This window comes from Carcharodon carcharias, chromosome 30 (assembly GCF_017639515.1).
Source record: "Carcharodon carcharias isolate sCarCar2 chromosome 30, sCarCar2.pri, whole genome shotgun sequence".
Classification (NCBI taxonomy): domain Eukaryota; kingdom Metazoa; phylum Chordata; class Chondrichthyes; order Lamniformes; family Lamnidae; genus Carcharodon; species Carcharodon carcharias.
This window is the reverse complement of record NC_054496.1, coordinates 12,033,293-12,054,069: the sequence shown is the minus strand read 5'-3', so window position 1 is coordinate 12,054,069 and position 20,777 is coordinate 12,033,293. Positions and strand designations below refer to the sequence as shown.

Sequence of the window (20,777 nt, the reverse complement as noted above, 5' to 3'; positions counted from 1 at the left end):
TGATGAAATTCTGGCACTGTAGTTCCATGAGCAGTTGAAAAGCAACAACACCCACAAAACTTTTCTCTCATACACATATTCAATACAATTTACATTTATACTGCACCGTTAACATAATAAAACATCACAGGGTGTTTCACAGGAACATTATAAAACAAAGTACAATACCGAGCGACATATGGAGATACTGTATTAGGACAAGTAATCAAAAACTTGGTCAAAGAGGTGGATTTTAAGGAGTGTCTTAATGCAGGAAAGAGAGTTAGAGAGGTGGAGAGATGTAGGAAGGGAATCCCAGAGCTTGGGGCCTAGGCAACTGAAGGCACAGCTACCAATGGTGAACCAATTAAAATCAGGGATGCATAAGAGGCCAGAATTAAAGGAGCGCAGATATCTGATAGAATTGTGGGGCTGGAGGAGACAAGGCATTGGAGGGATTTGAAAACTAGGATGAGAATTTTAAAATAAAGATGTTGCATGACAGGGAGCCAGTGTAGGTCAGTGAGCTCAGGGATGGTAAGACGCAGGCGGCAGAGTTTTGAATGACTTCAAATTTGTGGAGTGTAGATTGTGGGAGATCAGCCAGGAAGTGCTAGAATAGTCGAGTCCAGAAGTAATAAAGGCATGGGTGAGGGTTTCAGCAACAGAGATAGGGCAGAGGAGATAGGGGCAGCATTTGTTACTGGCTACCGGAAATTCCCAACACTTATGACCAAGTGAAATTTCAAACCTGACCAAGGTTGCACAAAGAACAGCAGCTTCATATGAAAGGGAAACAGCATGAAGAGATTATTTGAGAAACTTGATCGATTTTCATCAGTGGCTTGCACCTTTGAAAAGGCTGATGGATTTTGTTGGCCAGTTTTCAGTTGGCTATTTTGTGATTTGTTCCTATTTGGTAAAATGGATCGATTAAAAAATTAAAAGAAAGAAAGTCTTGCATTTATATAGCCCTCTTCACGATCACCAGACATATCAACGCACATTACAGCCAAAGAAGTATTTTCGAAGTGTATTCACTGTTGTAGTGTAGGAAACACAGCAACCAATCTGTACACAGCAAGCTCCCAAAAACAACAATACGATAATGACCAGATCATATGTTTTTGTGATGTTGGTTGAGGGATAAATATTGTTCAGGGCACCAGGGATAAATCCCCTACTCTTCTACAGAATAGCGTCATGGGATCCAACCAAGCAGGCAGATGGGGCCTCAGTTTAATGTCTCATCCAAAAGATGGCATCTCTGACACTGCAGCACTCCCTCAGTACTGCACTGAAGTGTCAGCCTTGATTTTGTGTTCAAGCCCTAGGCCGGGATTTTCCGGCCCTGTCATGGGTGGGACCTGCTGCGGGCGAGGCAGTGCCCCAGCCAGTACTCCATTGACTTGCGGCTGGACCAGAAGATCCCGGCGGCAGGCAGCTATGGAAAATTCCACCACTGGAATGGGACTTGAAATTGTGAACTTTTAACAGATAAATGCTTCTTTTAGCCTGTCACTATTTTCTTTGCAGTCTGGAAGTGAAACCTATGGGGAGATAGTGCCCTGAGGTGTTACATCTATATGGTTTTGAAAGGCATAGTTATACAGATGCACACTGGATGCACAACTGTAGTTAACAACCAGGATGTCCAGATAACAATACAAAGAAATCCAAATATGCTATATAATTTTTTAAGTTAAAGACACAGAAACCCATTCAAATTTCTCATCAGCGTTTTGGCGTTTCTTTAGCAATCTTGGATATTAGGAAAGAGAAAATTCTGAAACCATGATCATCTTTTAATGGGTCTCTTCTTGCTTTTTTTCTTTTCCAGTTCAAGTGTTGTGGGTTCAATAGCTACAACGATTTTACAAACTCTTCTTCCCATTACTTAACATCAAAGTATCCTAAGGAATGCTGCACCACTTCATATGCTTGCCCACTTAGTGGTGTTAACAAGTCTATACCGGTAATGTATGCATTGATAAACACGTTTACATCAACATCTTATTTTTTAGATATTATACCTGTATAATCAGCTACAACTTTCTAAAGACTCAGCGAACTAAAGTAGAAAATATGACATTCAGTGGCATTACCATCACTGAATCCCCCACTATCAACATCCTGGGGGTTACCATTGACCAGAAACTGAACTGGACTAGCCATATAAATACTGTGACTACAAGAGCAGGTCAGTGGCTAGGAATCCTGCAGCGAGAAACTCACCTTCTGAATCCATGAAGTGTGTCCACCATCTAAAAGGCACAAGTCGGGAGTGTGATAGAATACTATCAATTTGCCTGGATGAATGCAGCTCCCACAATGCTCAAGAAGCTCAACGCCATCCAGAACAAAGCAGCCAGCTTGATTGGCATCCCATCCACAAACTCCCTCCACCAACAACGCACAGTAGCAGCAATGCGTACCATCTATAAGGTGCACTGGAGCAACTCACCAAGACTCCTTGGACAGGCCTTCCAAACCCACAGCCACTACCATCTAGAAGGACAAGGGCAGCAGACGCATGGGAACACCACTACGTGGAAGTTCCCTTTGAAACCACTCACCATCCTGACTTGGAAATATATTGCCATTCCTTCAACGTCACTGGGTCAAAATCCTGGAACTCCCTCCCTAACAGCACTGTGGGTGTACCTACACCACATGGACTGCAATGGTTCAAGAAGGCAGTTCACCACCAACTTCTCAAAGGTAATTAGGGAAGGGCAATAAATACTGGCCTAGCCAGCAACGCCCACATCCCATAAATGAATGAAAAAATCAAGCAGAGCCAGGAAGGTTCTAGGTTCAGCAGAATGTAACTGAATCTTCAAAGTTCTAGGTTTGGTTCCACTATTTGCTAAATCAGCTGAGTTCAACCATAATATGGAAAGACAGAAAGAAATAGGCATGGATCCTTTCATAGGCCCTTTCACCGTTATAGGCTGTTGCAAAGTGCTTCACAGCCAATGAATTAATAATTGAGATGTAGTCACTGTTAGTAAGTAGAGAAACAACAGACAATTTGCACACAGCAAGTTCCCACAAACTCCAATGAAATACAGATCAGTTAACTTTGCTTTGGTGCTGGCAAAGGAAAACTGTTAGCCAGGACACCACATGACCTTCCCTGCTCAAACAGTGCCATGGGACCTTTTACATCTCTCTGGACAGGCAGACAGGGCAGGTCTTGTCCAACAGATGTCACCTATGACAGTGCAGCAGCCCCTGAATACTGCACTGAAGTCTCACCTTACAAGTTACACATTCAAGTCCTGTGATGAGGCTAGAACCTGTATCTGACTCAGAGGAGAGAGTGCTATCTCTGAGAGGCTAGAAGACGTGCTACAATAAGGTAATGTTTAGCGTTAGGGAGGGAGCAACTGGGTAATATTATCACTGCTGATTACTATCCAATAAGCCTCATGGGAAATGTGCTTTTTTAGGATATTGGGAGAAGAATTGAGCTCAACTGTGATAGTCTCTAAAATACCAACATTCACGTCAAATTTACTCCTCACGTCGGCGTGACTTCAGAACGGCATGTTTCACGACTGCCCTTAAAAGGCGTACACCTGGTGACCTAAACTTCGAGGGGAACTCAGAGTGAGTGCACACAACCTTGCACTGTGCTACTGAGAATTGCCTGTAGGACATCAAGGCAGAGGTATTGCGCATTTGCAGGAGGCACAGGCAAGTCGCTTTTTCCCGGCTGGCTTTCATTGCAGTGATGGGGCAAGGGCTCCAGTGTGGGTGAGGTCAGGGGGATGGGGTGCAAGGCAGCACAGACTGAAGGAAGTACACAAGCACATGCTGGGGGTGGGGGGTTGGTTTGAGGTCACATACTTGGAAAAACTTATCAAAAGTGAGCATTCTTCTGCAGCTGAGACCGTTCAGCTGCAGCCCCTTGATATGCTAGGAGTCGGGCCTCTGAAACTTTTCTGCCCACTCAAGCAAAGCAAAAGCATGAAAATGCCACAAAATGCTTCAGAATTTATCACTCTTCGGGCACAGACTGCAAATTAATGTGCGTTTTAGGGGGCAGCAGAACAATTGGCAAGCTGGGCAAGTTGTAGAATCCCCTTGCGAAAGGTGACAATGGCACAGTCACTGGTGGAGGCACTCACAGCCCTTGCAATGTCTTTTTTAAGGTTTGGACCAGTATCTCTCATGGTTCAAGCTAGCAGCACAGCCTTGTAGTGTGGATTAGGAGAATACCTGCGCCTGAGATAGAGCACTGCATGCAGTCCATTGGCCGAAGCTGCTGCCAATCGGTCAAGTGGAGCTGGCTGGAGGTGGGTGGGGTTTTGGACAGCCATGAAGCGCACTACATGCTGCCCATCCAAGTGATATCCAGCACTCTCTGGCATGTGTGAAGGACCTTCGAGCTTAGCCATGACAAGTTCTTAGGACACATATACTCACCCATGCATCTCTCTCTTTGATTCTGCAGGAGGAGAACATCAGGATCATGGAGCCTGGTGATTTAGCAGTTTGCCTCATGGCTTACAGGGAGCAGAGAAAAAGAAAAAGAGTGCGGCAGAGGCACCTTGCTCAGCAAAAGGAGGAGCATCTCCCTCAAGATAAAGGGGTGACAGGGCCTGCTGTGCATGCAGCTGAAGACCCACAGTTTGTCGTTGCTCATAGGCACTTCGCTAGACCCAGGGTCTATAGACTGCGCCTGTCTTTCCTGCAGATGACTGAGAACCAGTGTCACCGGAGACTGTGCATGAAGAGGGTTGCATATTCCACCTGCTGCAGGATTTGGTGCCATGGGGACATGGAGGGCATCCACTGTCTGTTGCCTTGAAAGTGACTGCAACGCTCAATTTTTACACCAGTAGCTCCTTCCAGGGCTCCACAGGTGACCTGTGCAGGATCTCGCAAGCTTCCATGCACAAGTGTATCCAAGAGGTCATGGGCACCATCTTGTGCATATCGACCAGGATCAGGAAAACCAGAAAGCATGAGCGCTGGGATTTGTGCAGATCTCTGATTTTCCACAGCTGCAGGATGCCAGTGACTGCACTCACATGGTGCTTAGATCTATGTGGCAACAAGCAATCAACTATGTCAATCGCAAGGGGCTTCCACTCACTGCATGTTCAGCTGGTCTGCAACCACCATAAACACATCCTACAGATCTGCGCACGATTCTTAGGGAGCATCCACAACTCCTACGTCCTCAGCAGGTCTCAGGTCCCTGACATTTTTTCAGGGTTCAGAAAGGCTGCAGGGTTGGCTCCTCGGAGACAAGGGCTGCCCACAGAGGACGTGGCTGATGATGCCCCTGCAGCAGAGTGATGGTATAATGAGGCTCATGCTGCAGCCCAAACTTTGGTGAAGCAACAATAGGCATTTTAAAAATGAGATTCTGGTGACTCGACAGGTCTGGTGGAGCACTGCAAAACAGTCCACTGATGGCGTTGCACATCATTGTGGCTTGCTGCGCGCTACACAACCTGGGGCTGCAATGGGGGGAGGACCTGGCTGAGGAAGAGATGGAAGAGCTGCACACCTTCTCCGATGAGGAGGACTTCGAAGTGGGTGGAGGTGATGAGGCTCTCGAAGGCAAGGATGCTGGCAATGAAGCCATCGCACTGGCCAGATGAGGCAGGCAGGCTTGAGAGGTCCTCTTAGCTTCAAGATTCGTGAAGGATGATGAGGAAATGCACTGAGGATGGTCCTGACATCCTCACCTTGAATCTGTGAACATTTGACTCCTGTGTGGCTGATGGCAGCCCAGTGCTCAGGCTCATGTCATGGAAACATAGCAGAGGCCCTAATAGTCATTAGATTCCAGGAGGATGATAATGACACGCAGTGACAACACTCCATAGATCTTCCCATAACCTCTGTTAAAGTTTGACTCCTGTCTGGCTGAGGGCAGCTCGCTTGCACTCTGTCATATCATGGAGACGCAGATGTGAAACTTTAAATGCATCTGATCCTTTGTCAGCCTCCAGCACCTGACCCCTTCAGGAGCACACTGTCACTGGTCACAAATGTTGAAGAGATGGCCGGCTGGGGGGGCAGCCCCACCTCAGAGGTGCTGAGAGCACACAGAGAGAATGACAGAACTCTGTGATGCCTGCCCACAACATTCTGGGAGCAATGTCAAGCACCATCGAGGCACAGGCATCACTAATGTGTCCAGCGTATGTGAAGCCGGACCAATACCTTGCTCTGAAGGTTACACACTGCACAGGGAAGAGGCCCTGGACTGAGACACCTGCCTTCATCTTGTGCAGGAACCAAGGTTTCATGTGACATGAACACTGCTCATCATAACAAGGAGCCATAGACAAGGAGATATTCTTGGGAGTTTATTTACAATAGTGAACATTATGTGCAAGTGATTAACATCCATGTCCAGACTGTGTAATTCCAGAAAGAGTTACATCTTCTTAGCCTTCCTAACCCTGCTGTTACATCTTGGTGCTTCTCCGACACCCACAGCAGAGGTGGAGATAGCCTCTGACTACTACACCCTGTTTGTGATGACCTTGGCAGGCGTCCTCTGGAGGACTGAGACCTGGAGGGCCCCAGCCTGCTTTGGGTAGCTTGCTGTGGGTCAGCTGCGCCCTCCTCAGCCTGTTGAGCTGAAGCTGCGGGGGTCACAGGAAGAGGGGATTTGGAGTGGCTGGATATTCCCAGAGTTATCTGTGTGGATGGCACCACCTCCCTCACTGCTGGCACAGGAACAGTCTAGATCATCACTGGCCAGCTAGATGACTCTATTTTCAAAGTCTGTGAGGACCTTGATGTCAGGCATTCCTCCACCAGTCTGTTTTGTTGTGTGCCAGCTTGTCCTGCATGAATACAGATGGAGAGAGTGTAAGCAAGATGTCAGGCCAGATGAGAAGTGTGCCTGGCATGTGTGGTTGTGCCTTGGATGGGATGAGGACACAATCTGCAGGGCAGATGAAGTTATGCGAAAGAGAGTGAATGGTGATGTCCCTTGAACTGGTAGTGAGTGAGATCTCTGTGGATGTATGATGGGCTTGTGAGTGGTTGAGTTGAGAGTGATGAGAAGAGTGGCTTACCCTGGTGGAACGGAGGAGATCATTCATCCTCTTTCGGCACTGGGTGGCTCTCCAGGTCTCAGTCCTCCAGAGGACTCCTGCCAAGGTCATCACAAACAGGGTGTAGTAGTCAGAGGCTATCTCCATCTTTGCTGTGGGTGTCAGAGAAGCACCAAGATGTAACAGCAGGGTTAGGAAGGCTAAGAAGATGTAACTCTTTCTGGAATTACACAGTCTGGACATGGGTGTTAATCACTTGCACATAATGTTCACTATTGTAAATAAACTCCCAAGAATGTCTCCTTGTCTATGGCTCCTTGTTATGATAAGCAGTGTTCATGTCACATGAAACCTTGGTTCCTGCACAAGATGAAGGCAGGTGTCTCAGTCCAGGGCCTCTTCCCTGTGCAGTGTGTAACCTTCAGAGCAAGGTATTGGTCTGGCTTCACATACGCTGGACACATTAGTGATGCCTGTGCCTCGATGGTGCTTGACATTGCTCCCAGAATGTTGTGGGCAGGCATCACAGAGTTCTGTCATTCTCTCTGTGTGCTCTCAGCACCTCTGAGGTGGGGCTGCCCCCCCCCCATCCGGCCATCTCTTCAACATTTGTGACTGGTGACAGTGTGTTCCTGAAGGGGTCAGGTGCTGGAGGTTTTTGCAAGGTGTTGGTGCTGACCACCACTGCCATCGCCTCCCATGCTGGATTTGCCACCTTGTTTGGTGGTCTTTGCCCAGAGCAGGGGTAGAGGACTTCACTGCGGGCCTCCACTCCATCAGTAGGCGCTTGAGGGAGGTATCGCTAAATTTGGGGGCAGTGCGTTTCCTTCCTTTGGCAGCCATGACTTTCCAGTAGCTTTCGATCCCTTAGAGAAAGCTAGCTCTTTGCAGGGGCACCCTTTAAATATAGTGCCAGATTACTGAAAGCCTGAGGTGACAGTGGGTCCAGCGATCTGGACCGTTTCACATGAAGGTATTATTAATGAGGCGGGGTGCATCGAGAAGTGGACCCTAGACACGAAAACCTGCCATTGCGGCCAGTGGGTAAAACTACTTTTTCACATCTGCTACCACACTTAGTGCAATTCTGGGACGGTTCTGCTCACTGTCAATCTTTACACATGATAAATAGTTAGTTGAGTGAGGTAAAGAGCTATGACTGACACCCATGGAATCAAACTCAAAACTCAGCAAGAGCCACATGCCTAGAAATTCTACTCATAAGGGTGCAGGAACTGTGGCAAAGCTGTGGTGGTGAGTCACTATTTGGGATGGAACCAAGGTCCGCTTAGTTTCTGTTCTACTTTAACTACCCAAGAAACCCTAATGGTAGGGAGGCTTCTGCTGCCTGTCCCGCCACCCCCCCCCACCCCCCCACACACACACACACACACACATAACATCCCCCCCACACCCCCCCCCCCCCCCCCCCCCCCCAAAAAAAAGTGTCGGCAGCAGTTTGGGGAAATACCTGAAAATGTTCAGCTATTCCAGAAAACTTGCCAAATGCGCTCCTAGAAAATTCAGCATAACCTACTTCTCTAAAGAGCAGAAGTAGGTCCTGTTCTGGCCAACTGAAAGGGGCAACAGTGCAAATTCCAACAGTTGGCTCCCAGTAGCTCTGCGTTTCTGCTGCCTTGATGGGCCTGGTGCTTCTATAAGCACCACAGGCCAACCCCAATTATTTAAATGATCCTGGGACTTGGAACAAATTTACCTGCATGAGCTGTAATGTTTCTGCAGGATTTCTGTGCTCATATTTCTAAGAGGAGAAAAGCAAAAAAACCAAAAGAAAATTAAGACAAAGGATTGAATATAATTTTCTTCACTGTTTTCAGGGTTGCTACGTGACACTTCTCATCTTTCTGAAGAGACACACCAAGATTCTTGGTATCGTGGCTTTGGGAATTGCTGTACTAGAGGTAATCTATTACATAGGATTGTCATGAAGCTATTAATATTATGGGAAATTATCTTTCTTTTAAAATAGAGGTTTAGTCTGTGTATGTGTCTTGGATCAAAGCCAGCTAGTCTGGGTGCTTTGATGTATACTAGTTTTGAGATGTAAAGAGAGGTGGATGTACTTTTGCATTTTGTTGGATTGAGTATTCAAGAAAGGGGTGAAATCTGGCACCTAGCTAGCAGAGACCAAGCAATATATTTATATTACTAATAAAATTGATACTATGAAAGGGGTTTTATAGTTAGAAGAGGTGGAGTTCAAAGGGGCTGGAGATACAATGAGAATTTATATTCAATGAGCTGTGCTAGGTATAACAGACATCAGTTTTGTGTGTGCAGGGCAGAGGCAATGTAAAGTCAAAGCCTGTAAGCCTACCACTGTGTTTGCAAGGGAACTAAAATGAAAGGAATCTCGTTTTGAAAACGTAAGGTGAAAATGCTTTGCCTGGTGTCTGCTCAAAGTCTATGGGTTGCTGTTGCCTTGGTGGAGATTAGTCTGGGAATTTGTTAAAAAGTTATGATAGTAGTAATTTGTAGCCATGTTTTTGTGTTTAATGTGTTGTAACTTAATAAAATGTTTCACTTAGTTTAATATAAAAAAAACTCCCGAGAATTGATGGTCTGATTCCTGAATTTAAAGCTGCATCTCAAACATACCACTTAAAATATAGGTTATGACAGTTGTTTAAAGTTTCCCTCTTGGATTTTTAAATAACTGAGCTTTATCAACTGCTGTGTCGTAACAGGATGTACAACACAGAAACAGGCTGTTAAGCCCGACTCTTCCATGCCAGTGTTTATGCTCCACTCAAGCCTCCTTCCATTTTTCCTCATCTAAATCTACCATTGTAACTCTTTATTCCTTTCTCCCTCATATGCTTGCTCAGCTTGCCCTTAAATGCATCTACGCTATTCGCTGCAACTACTTCCTGTGGTAGTGAGTTCCACACTCTTACCCTCTCTGGGTGAAGTTTCTCCTGAATTCCCTATTAGATTGCTTAGTGACTATCTTATATTGATGGCCTCTAGCTAGTCTCTTCTCCACAACAGGAAACATTCTTTCTATATACACTCTATCAAAACCTTTCATAATTTTAAAGATCTCCCTTAGGTCACACCTCAGCCTTCTTTTGCCAAGAGAAAAGAGACCCAGCCTATCAATCTTTTCCTGTTAAGTATTTCCACACTTTTCTGGTATCATTCTTGCAAATCTTCTCTGCATCCTTTCCAGTGTCTTAATATCCTTTATAGAATATAGTGACCAGACCTGTATTCCAGTTGTGGTCTAACCAAGGTTTAGCATTAATTCCATACTTTTCAATCTATACAATTTTATGTTTGAACTGGAAATGTTTACAATGTGAATGATGACTGCATTTATGGACTTACTTCACACAAAGGGTAGTTGTAATCCGGAAATCTCTCCCCCAAAATGCTGTTGAGACTGTGGAGTGGTCAATTGAAAACTGAGATTAATAGATTTTTGCATTAAAGGTTATGGACCCAAAGTGGGTAGATGGAATTAATCATGATCTGACTGTTGGACGAACAGGGGGCTGAATGATCTAGTCATGGTGCTATTATGCAGTATTTCTCTCTTTTGATTTAATACCCAGCATATAATGTCCACAAAATGGGAAACGATGGAATAATTTGCTCACTCTATAGTGAGGAAGTCATCAGACACGAATAAGTCTTTGCCATGAAGAAATTTTATATGACATCCCACTTTACATGCAAGCTATGTCATACCCCAAAACACAGACTAGGCTGTGGTGTGATCCACATTTAAATATCTACATAATTAACAACATAATAAAATAACTCCAGTTAGACCTGGTTCTCCTTTAAAATTAATACTTATTTTAAGGAGGTAATCAAAGTAAAATACATTCTTAACAGCTATTGCCAAAAATTTACACTAACAAGTCCTCTGTAGTTTCATCCTAAATGAAACACTGAATGCTGCCCCACCATCTCTCAGGAGGTCAGGATGATGAGGCTGATCTCTCCGTCTCGTCCCCTCCATTACTTTCCCAATCCCTAGCACAAATAATGACTGCTACATTATTAGAACTGGTAAGTAACCCTGCGATTCCACACTAACAAGGCCATTTTGTATGCCCTAAGATGCAATCTCTTAAGTACTTTGAGTGCTTCTTTTACTTACTTCTGTTGAAAACACTGCTTTGCACTCTAGACTGATTTCTCAATGGGGATGCCTTTATTATACTGATGTTTGGGGGAGGAAGATAACATGGAAGATACTAGGTTGAAGGCTCTTAAAGTCAGGGATCACTATAGATGCACCTAGACATTTACTCACCGAGGTCTGCAGATCAAGAAGTTCTTAGTGTGGCACTCTACAGCACAAGGAGGAGAGAGAGAGGAACAGCAGAGCCAGCAGCCAGCACCATAGCGACGAGGGCACACTTGTTTTTTTTAATTCATTCATGGGATGTGGGTGTCACTGGCGAGGCCAGGATTTATTGCCCATCCTTAATTGCCCTTGAGAAGGTGGTGGTGAGCTGCCTTCTTGCCTGTTGCAGTCCATGTGGTGTACAGTGCTGTCAGGTAAGGAGTTCCAGGATTTTGACCCAGGCAGTGAAAGAATGGCGATATAATCCCAAGTGAAGATGGTGGGTGACTTGGAGGGGAACTTCCAGGTGGTGGTGTTCCCATGTGTCTGCCGCCCTGGTTCTTCTAGATGGTAGTGGTTGTGGGTTTGGAAGGTGCTATCAGAGGAGGCTTGGTGAGTTCCTGCAGTGCATCTCGTAGTTGGTACACACTGCTGCCACTGTGCGTCGGCGGTGGAGGGAGTGAATGTTTGTGGATGTGGTGCCAATCAAGCAGGCTGCTTTGTCCTGGATGGTGTCAAGCTTCTTGAGTGTTGTTGGAGCTGCACTCATTCAGGCAAGTGGAGAGTATTCCATCACACTCCTGACTTGTGCCTTGTAGATGGTGGACAGGCTTTGGAGAGTTAGGGGGTGAGTTACTCATTACAGGATTCCAAGCGTCTGACCTGCTCTTGTAGCCACAGTATTTATATGGCTAGTCTAGTTCAGTTTCTGGTCAGTGGTAACCCCCAAGATGTTGATAATGGGGGCTTCAGCGGTGATAATGCCATTGAATGTCAAAGGGTGATGGTTAGCTCCTCTTCTGTTGGAAATGGTCATTGCCTGGCACTTGTGTGGCATGAATGTTACTTGCCACGTCAGCCCAAGCCTGGATATTGCCCAGGTCTTGCTGCATTTCAACATGAACTGCTTCAGTACCTGAGGAGTCATGAATGGTGCTGAACATCCTGCAATCATCAGCGAACATCCCCTCTTCTGACCTAATGATGGAAGGTCATTGACGAAGCAGCTGAAGATAGTTGGGCTTAGGACACTACCCTGAGGAACTCTTGCAGTGATGTCTTGGGACTGAGATGTTTGACTTCCAACAACCACAACCATCTTCCTTTGTGCTAGGTATGGCTCCAACCAGTGGAGAGTTTTCCCCCTGATTCCCATTGACTCCAGTTTTGCTAGGGCTCCTTGATGCCACACTCGGTCAAATTCTGCCTTGATATCAAGGGTAGTCACTGTCACCTCACCTCTGGAGTTCAGCTCTTTTGTTGATGTTTGAACCAAGATTGTAATGAGATCAGAAGCTGAGTGACCCTGGCAGAATCCAAACTGAGCGTCAGTGAGTAGGTTGTTGCTAAGCAAGTGCTGCTGACAGCACTGTTGATCGAGAATAGACTGATGAGGCGGTAATTGGCCAGGTTGGATTTGTCCTGCTTTTTGTGTACAGGACATACCTGGGCAATTTTACACATTATCAGGTAGATGCCAGTGTTGTAGCTGTACAGGAACAGCTTGGCTAGCGGTGTGTCTAGTTCTGGAGCACAAGTCTGCAGTACTATTGCTGGTATGTTGTCAGGGCCCATAGTCTTTACACTATCCAGTGTCTTCAGCTATTTCTTGATATCACGTGGAGTGAATTGAACTGGCTGAAGACTGGCATTTGTGATGCTGGAGACCTCCGGAGGAGGCCAAGATGAATCATCCACTCGGCACTTCTGGCTGAAGATTGTAGCAAATGCTTCAGCCTTATCTTTTGCACTGATGTACTGGGCTCCCCCATCATTGAGGATGGGGATATTTATGGAGCCTTCTGCTCCAGTGAGTTGTTTAATTGTCCACCACTATTCACAACTGGATGTCGCAGGATTGCAGAGCTTAGATCTGATCCGTTGGTTGTGGAATTGCTTAACTCTGTCTATCACTTGTTGCTTATACTATTTGGTACGCAAGTACCTTCACCAGGTTGACACCTCATTTTTAGGTACACCTGGTGCTGTTCCTGACATGCCCTCCTGTACTCTTTATTGAACCAGGCTTGATCCCCTGGCTTGATGGTAATGGTGGAGTGGGGTATATGCCAGGCCTTGAGGTTACAGATTGTGGTTGAGTACAATTCTGCTGCTGCTGATGGCCCACAGCACCTTATGGTTGCCAAGTCTTGAGCTGCTAGATCTGTTTGAAATCTATCCCATTTAGCATGGCAGTAGTGCCACACAACATGATAGAGGGTATCCTCAATGTGAAGGTGGGACTTTGTCTCCATAAGTACTGTGTAGTGGCATCCTAATGGTACTGTCATGGACAGATGCATCTATGGCAGGCAGCTTGGTGAGGATGAGGTCAAGCATGTTTTTCCCTCTTGTTGGTTCCCTCACCATAAGACCATAAGATGTAGGAGCAGAAGTAGGCTTTTCGGCCCATCGAGTCTGCTCCGCCACTCAATGAGATCATGGCTGATCTGCTAATCCTCATCTCCACTTTCCTGCCTTTTCCCCCTAACCCTTGATTCCCTTACTGATTAAAAATCTGTCTATCTCAGCCTTGAATATACTTAGCAACCCAGCCTCTACACCCCTTTGTAGTAAAGAATTCCACAGATTGACTATCCTCTGAGAGAAGAAATTCCTCCTCATCTCTGTGGGCACCCTCTTATTCTGAGGTTATGCTCTCTAATCCTAGACTCTACATGGGTTAACAACCTCTCAACATCTACTCTGTCAAGCCCCCCAAGAATCTTTATATGTTTCAGTAAGGTTGCCTCTCATTCTTCGAAACTCCAATAAGTACAGGCCCAACAGACTCAACCTCTCCTCATAAGAAAATCCCTTCATCCCCAGGATCAACCTAGTGAATCGTCTCTGGACTGCCTCCAATGCCAATCTTTCCTTAGATAAGGGGACCAAAACTGTTCACAGTATTCTAGGTGTGGCCTAACTAGTGCCTTGTATAGTTTTAGCAAGACATCCAAATGTATATACTCCATTCCCTTTGGAATAAAGGTCAACATTCCATTGCCTTCCATATTACCTGCTGACCTTCCCTATTACCTCACCACCTGCCAAAGGCCCAGTCTAGCAGCTATGTCCTTTAGGACATGGCCAGCTTGGTCTGTAGTGGTGCTACTGAGCCACTCTTGGTGACGGACATTGAAGCCCCTCCCACCCAGAGTACATTCTGTGCCCTTGCCATCCTCAGTAGTGTTCAATGTGGAGGGGTACTGATTCAGCAGTTGCGGGGTATGTGGTAATCAGCAGCAGGTTTCCTTGCCCATGTTTGGCCTGATGCCATGAAACTTCATGGGGTCCAGAGTTGATGTTGAGGACTCAGGGCAACTCTCTCCTGACTATATACCACTGTGCCACCACCTTTGCTGGGTCTGTCCTGTCAGTGGGGCATAACATACCCATTAATGGTGATGGGAGTGGTGTCTGGGATATTATGACCAGAACAGGTAAGGATGGCAGATGGCAGTAAACCAGATGGGTTTTTACGACAATGGTTTTGTGGTCAGCATTAGACTTTTAATTCCGGATATTTTTAGAATTCAAATTCCACCATCTGCCGTGCTGGGATTCAAACCCTAGTCCCCAAACCATTATCCTGGGTATCTAGCTAACTAGTCCAGTGACAATACCACTACTCCACTGCCTTCCACTGGTAGCCCTGAACTTTTCATAAATATATGTTGACTCACTAAGTAACATCCTTCACACTTCCCTTCCTCTGCAACCCAACTTGCACAAGTTCCCTTACTTTCCAAGAGTCTTCATAAGATAGAAGTCTTCATTTCCCATGCCAACATCCAACTTCCAACAGTGAACATAAACACAGGAATAAAGCTTTCTCTGAAAAAAAATCACAAGGAAGTGCCAGCAAAATCAATTTGCCCATTCTACCACAATTTCTTAACACTTTGCACCAGTTAGCTATTTCCTAATCTACTACTCCTGCAAGGTGCTCCCTCGCAGAGATAGAGATAGGTTGAACAGTGGATGGCTGGAATAATTCCCCTGAAGCCATAGAGACTGAAGAGGCTCTTGTTTGCTATCTCAGAAAGAACAATTTATGTCAGCTTTGCACTTGCAGTATCAAGGGGTGCTGGGCCAATGTCTGAAGCACTGGTAAAAATAAACACTGAGAAATGAAGGAGATGGAGTGCTATTCCTGCAGGAAGGGAGAAGAATCAACTGCCCTCAGCCAAAGAGCCTAGGATCACAGATCCCAGGCACAATCCTGACAATGCTGTGTATCTGAAAAGATGGGCAATCACTGGATTGGCTGGGCTCTTCCACTAAGCTTTGATGTGAAAGACAGGAGAACTTGCTTAGCTAGCTACATAGTGACCTTTTCACTTGAAACAAAAGCAGGCAGCTTTAAGGCATTGAAATACTTTGAGAAAACACACAAAGTTGGTGTATGATGATCCTTGCCCATTGTTTACCTGCCTTCTCTTAGCAGCTGGCCTCCAATCTCATCTTTTCCTACAGGTTATCATGTATAGCAGCTTTTACATCAAATGCCTTCTCTCCATGTGAACTCAACCCCAGTTTTCACTCTGTAGTGCTGGTTATGGGCCATAATTTCCTTTAGAGGGAGAGAAAATAATGAAGTTTTTATTTTACACCCCCTCCCCACCACACCAGCCTATCTGAAGATGCGGGGGTGGGGGGGGGGGCACCACCTTTCTGCCTGCCCCCAAACTGTGCCGCATGTGGGTGCATAAGGCATCGGGCAGCCTGCCTGTCCTTAGACCTAGCAAGGTCCTTAACGGGCCAATTAATGGCCAACTTTCCACCTCTGCTACCATAATACGGAGGGCGGTTGAAGGCAGAAGGAAAATGTCCAACCTGCTACTTTTCTGACTTAGGGCTAAAAGGCAAGGAGGGGTGTGCCCTTTAAAGGGTGCAGGCTGATTCCAGTCAAAACCCCACATCTGGAACTCCCGACCTGGCCGGCTCCATTGCGGAGACAGGCATCTCCTACTCTTCCGCAATTTTCATGGAGTCGGCCAGGTTTTTAAAGAATCGTGGTTCACAGCCCCTCAGAGGAGTCTAGACCCTAGTCTGCATGAGGGGACCTTTTAAAAGTGAAGTTCAAAAGGTGGCTGCTATGCCAAGTTGCACTCCGTTTCACTTGCCAAAACTATTCTAATTAATGACCACCAAATATTCACCAAAGTCACTAGTAGATAAGTTCAGCAGGCAAAGCTTGCAGTGCAAACTATTCGTCAAATACGAAAATCCCAATTCTCATGCAATTGTAAACATGCTTCTTATAGCCAGTAAACAATTGGTCCCATTGTTATTCAAAGCCAGTTCTTCAAAGGAATTATAAGTATTTTTAAAAATTGAATGTTGAGTTTGATTAAACTTGCCTTGGTAAATGAGTAAGAATTCCTGTCTGAATTTTGTGTTTACATAATCCTTCTGAAGACTATTATTTTCACTGAAGAATGAAATTGCACTTTTTGTTCTGCGATGTATTTTGCCACAAGTTATCCGTAGGTTCTAACTTTTTGATTCTCTGTGGAATTATCTTAAACTGTTTAAATATCCAAATTAATGTCATAGAATGTGTTGTAAACTAGATATACAACAAGGCCCAATACTTTATGGAAAAACAAGGTGTTCATCATGTCGGGTCAATGTAACTAAAAAAAATACTCGTGTTCTTAAATAATATGACCAATATTCCTAAATGGGGTTCTTCTTGGAATTGAGAGATATTTAAGATTTAACATGAGTTTTTTCTCCTTAGTGTTTTCCTCTTCCCCCTAAGTGAAACAATGTGTACTGTTATAATATAAATAAATGTATGCTGACCGTTCTCTTTTTTCAATTTTACAGATAGGGGCGATGGCAGCGTCCATGATAATGTACTATTATATCAGAAAACAGGAAAAGACCGTATGAATATGGAGCACGAATGATATATTTGCTGTACCATTTTACTTTACAATTTATGTTTCTTTGAATTGTATTTGTTTATTATTAGGTAAAGGGTGTTTGTTGCTAATAAACTGGAAAGCTTCGCAATACCTGTCTATCAATGTGCATCAAGTGTACAGGATGTCAGTGGAACAAAAATATGATCTCTCCCAGCAATGATTCCAATTTAACTAAGTTTGTCAAGTTACTGGTTTTGGAAAACAAAACAAAAACAGAATTACCTGGAAAAACTCAGCAGGTCTGGCAGCATCGGCGGAGAAGAAAAGAGTTGACGTTTCGAGTCCTCATGACCCTTCGACAGAACTGGTTTTGGACTGGGCAGTCTCGTTTTCTCAGTGTACTGTCTGGAATTATGTAAACTATTGTAATGCAGTGGCTTTCATTATTGAGATCACTAAGGTTTGCAATTAATCTTTGGCAGTAGGAAAGCCAATCTCATATATCCATTTCCCTGCCCTGCCCCCTTTCTGGTTTGAGCTAGAACTAAAATCTGCCTCCCTCCCGTAAGGAAAGGAATTAAAGATGCAGCATAAAAAGACTGAAACATGCACTTGACAAACAGTTCATTATGGTAATTTTCTCATTTTCATTTAAAAAAATGGGGTAACTAGAAGGCATGGATTTTCCAGCCCCACCATGATGGGACGTGCCATGGGGGCTGCAGTGGACCAGCCAAAAGTCCATTGACCTACAGTGGGACCAGAAGATCCTGGCCGGATAATCCCAGCCATTATATTAGTAGTGTGCATTTTAGAATAATTTTCAAGCCAATATAATTCCAATTGGTTTTGCAATAAAAGACAAAAAAAAGCACAAATTCAGCTGTCCAGCACCCATTTTTCAGGTGCTGGACAACCTTCTAAATTTACAATATGGCAAACAGGAAGCACACACACATTTCCATCTGAAATGCACTGCCCACTATATTAGAAAATGTTGTTGTGCTGGCATTAGGAACATACATTGGGAACATGAACATTCAAATTTATTTATTTAAATTAATAGTCCTTTACTTCTTATGGGACCAGTTCATAATTGTCAGACACCCTAGCGTTTCATTTATCTTATGCTGAACTCACGCACACATGGTGATAACTGGCAGAAATGCTCCTCTAAGTACCTGACTGAAGATCTGGGAGGAACAATCTTATATTAAGACAACAAGAGAAGCCCTAATCACCCACGGCTGAACACATCCTCAGCTGCTCACTTCCCACTTCCTCATATACTTGAGTTTCACATCAGCCTGACATTCAGCAATGCTTCAGCAGAAATAATTTCCACAGCCCAATATCAGGAATTGTAGCCTATGCTTGAATTTCTAGGCCAAAGTCTTGTGAGCAAAGCATAAATATTCTTTAGCCTGTTGCAGATGATGACTCTTTTCCACATGTAGATCAATACTGTATAATAATTCACACTTTCCACAATTTTTACTGGGGTTTCATGTGTGTTCATTCAGTTCACCATTAAAAAAAATTACCTCACTATATAATAGTCATTTTGGCAATACAATTGCCTATAAAATATTTTAGGCTGTTTTAGATTTAAAATATTCATATTCTTCTGTAAGAATAAGCCTCTCTCTGGCATTTTAAACATTCTGCCATCAATAAAAGGTCCCTATTTGCAAAAGTTACAGGGTGGGGTGGGGTTGAGGGGGCGATGGTGATGGAGAGAGAAATAATCAACTCTCTCTGCACAAGTTACCACTCCAGAGAGTAATGAGTTCCACACCTCAGTAATGGGTGAGTTGGATGCCTTATGGAACCAACACTGCAGCTATGCAGCAACTGCCTTCAGAACCGAGCATTTGAGTACAAAACCTTTTACAGAATGCAGATTGGAAATGAATGACAGTTGTGCCCTCCTAAGAAAGTTAGAAATATTACCAATTTGTCTAGAAAGTTGCAGCTTAATGCTTTTCCCAAACATGGCTTCTCATTTCTTAAAAGTTTGCAATAAGTTCAAATTGATACAGAGAAAGTTATTTCTACCTAAACAACTTGGGACCATCAACAGTTAACAAAGGAGTACTTTCATAGCACTGAAATGCATCTGTGGATGACTGAATAAAGTAGCAGAAAATGCAATTGTGAAAGTTAGAATATCATCATACCACAGCTCTCGTGCAGCTAAGTAAACTGTGGAAATAAAAATCTACCATCAATAATAACTTTAAAAACAGGAGCTCTTATTTTTGCTTGATGTATATACAGTAAAATTATAAACTAATTTACTTTTTGTTGAATCTATCCCAGATTTTCATCCTGACTTTTTCTTTGATGTTAATAGTTTTATCAGGCTTTGTAGGTTTATTACAGGAAGCAAATGTTTGATGTTTGGAAAAGGCAGTGTATTGATACGCTAACACCAACCTGCTCAAAATTAGATTACGTTATGTGGTTCCCAATTAAGAGTGCAACAGAAATGTTAAATGATAAAACAACAAAGCTTTTAAACCTAAATATTATTCAAGAAAAGACATCGAGAAATTCAGGTAAAGCCTTTTAGGGAGTGACAGATCTTTTTTTTTAAAGAACAAATCTTCTGATTGTATTTTTCTGTATTCACCTGCTATAATTTCCAAATTATATTTGACTAATAAATGATTATCTGAGTATATTTGTGTTCCCTCATTTTTTTTTCTTTTTCCAGTTAATCTTCTCTCAGGAAAGTCATCTATTTTGAGGTATAATTGTTCAGCCCTCCTCTAAATGACTGTTGTTCCAATATGAGCCTGTACAATATCAGGAGTCTATGTGATTATTGCAGAAAATCACAGGTGAGCCCAATCTTGTCTTTACAGAAGGTGTTCAGGACTAAGCATTTTTCACTTCTAAGGAGGCAATTGTTCTGTTCTGTTTTGATTTCATTTACCACACCAGGGGGCCATGGTGAGATGGCACGCCACACGTGGACATGGTTTTTCCCAGTTCTTTTGAAATGTCATCAACCTGACATGTTAACTCTGTTTATCTCTCCGCAGATGCTGCCAGACCTGCTGAGTATTTCCAATCTTTTCTGTTTTTATTTATAAGCATAGCTGGAATGGGCACGCATGGCAGTGCTGTTCCTCAGTGTGCCAACACACCCTGGCCCTCCAGCCAGCTCACTCCAATGATGCACAAGGGCCAGAAAACATACATGCCTAAGCTGTTCACACAATAGCTGCACAGGTTGCAGCCCATTTCAGGGTGCCTGCTAGAAGCAATGACCACCACAATCCTAAGGCTAAAATGCACAAAGCACTAGTACACATGATTATCATAAGATAGCACCGAGAGGAAGCATGAGACTTGGTCCAAAAGCATTGGATATTGTCGTTAAGGAAAAACAATGTGGTAGCAAATAATAGAAACTCATACAATTTAGTTAAAAATCTGGTAGCACTGAAACTGATGTACAGAATATTATTGCAAAGGTTTGCCAACATGTCTCATCAAGTGTCATGAAAGGGACATTTATAGTGTAATACAGTGGCAATGTTACTGGGCTCAGAA

At 44.1% G+C, this 20,777-nt stretch overlaps 1 protein-coding gene across 1 annotated transcript in view; it reads left to right on the top strand.

Annotated features, from left to right (window-relative positions):
* The window catches only part of LOC121271144 (tetraspanin-1-like), a 30,771-nt gene extending 13,506 nt beyond the window's left edge, over nucleotides 1–17,265 (top strand). The window contains exons 5-7 of the mRNA XM_041176899.1: nucleotides 1,820–1,954; nucleotides 8,852–8,935; nucleotides 17,173–17,265. Of these exons, the coding sequence (XP_041032833.1) occupies nucleotides 1,820–1,954; nucleotides 8,852–8,935; nucleotides 17,173–17,238 (285 nt within the window). The 3' untranslated portion in view covers nucleotides 17,239–17,265. The remainder of the gene's footprint in view (nucleotides 1–1,819; nucleotides 1,955–8,851; nucleotides 8,936–17,172) is intronic.
* The last annotated feature ends 3,512 nt before the right edge of the window (nucleotides 17,266–20,777 follow it).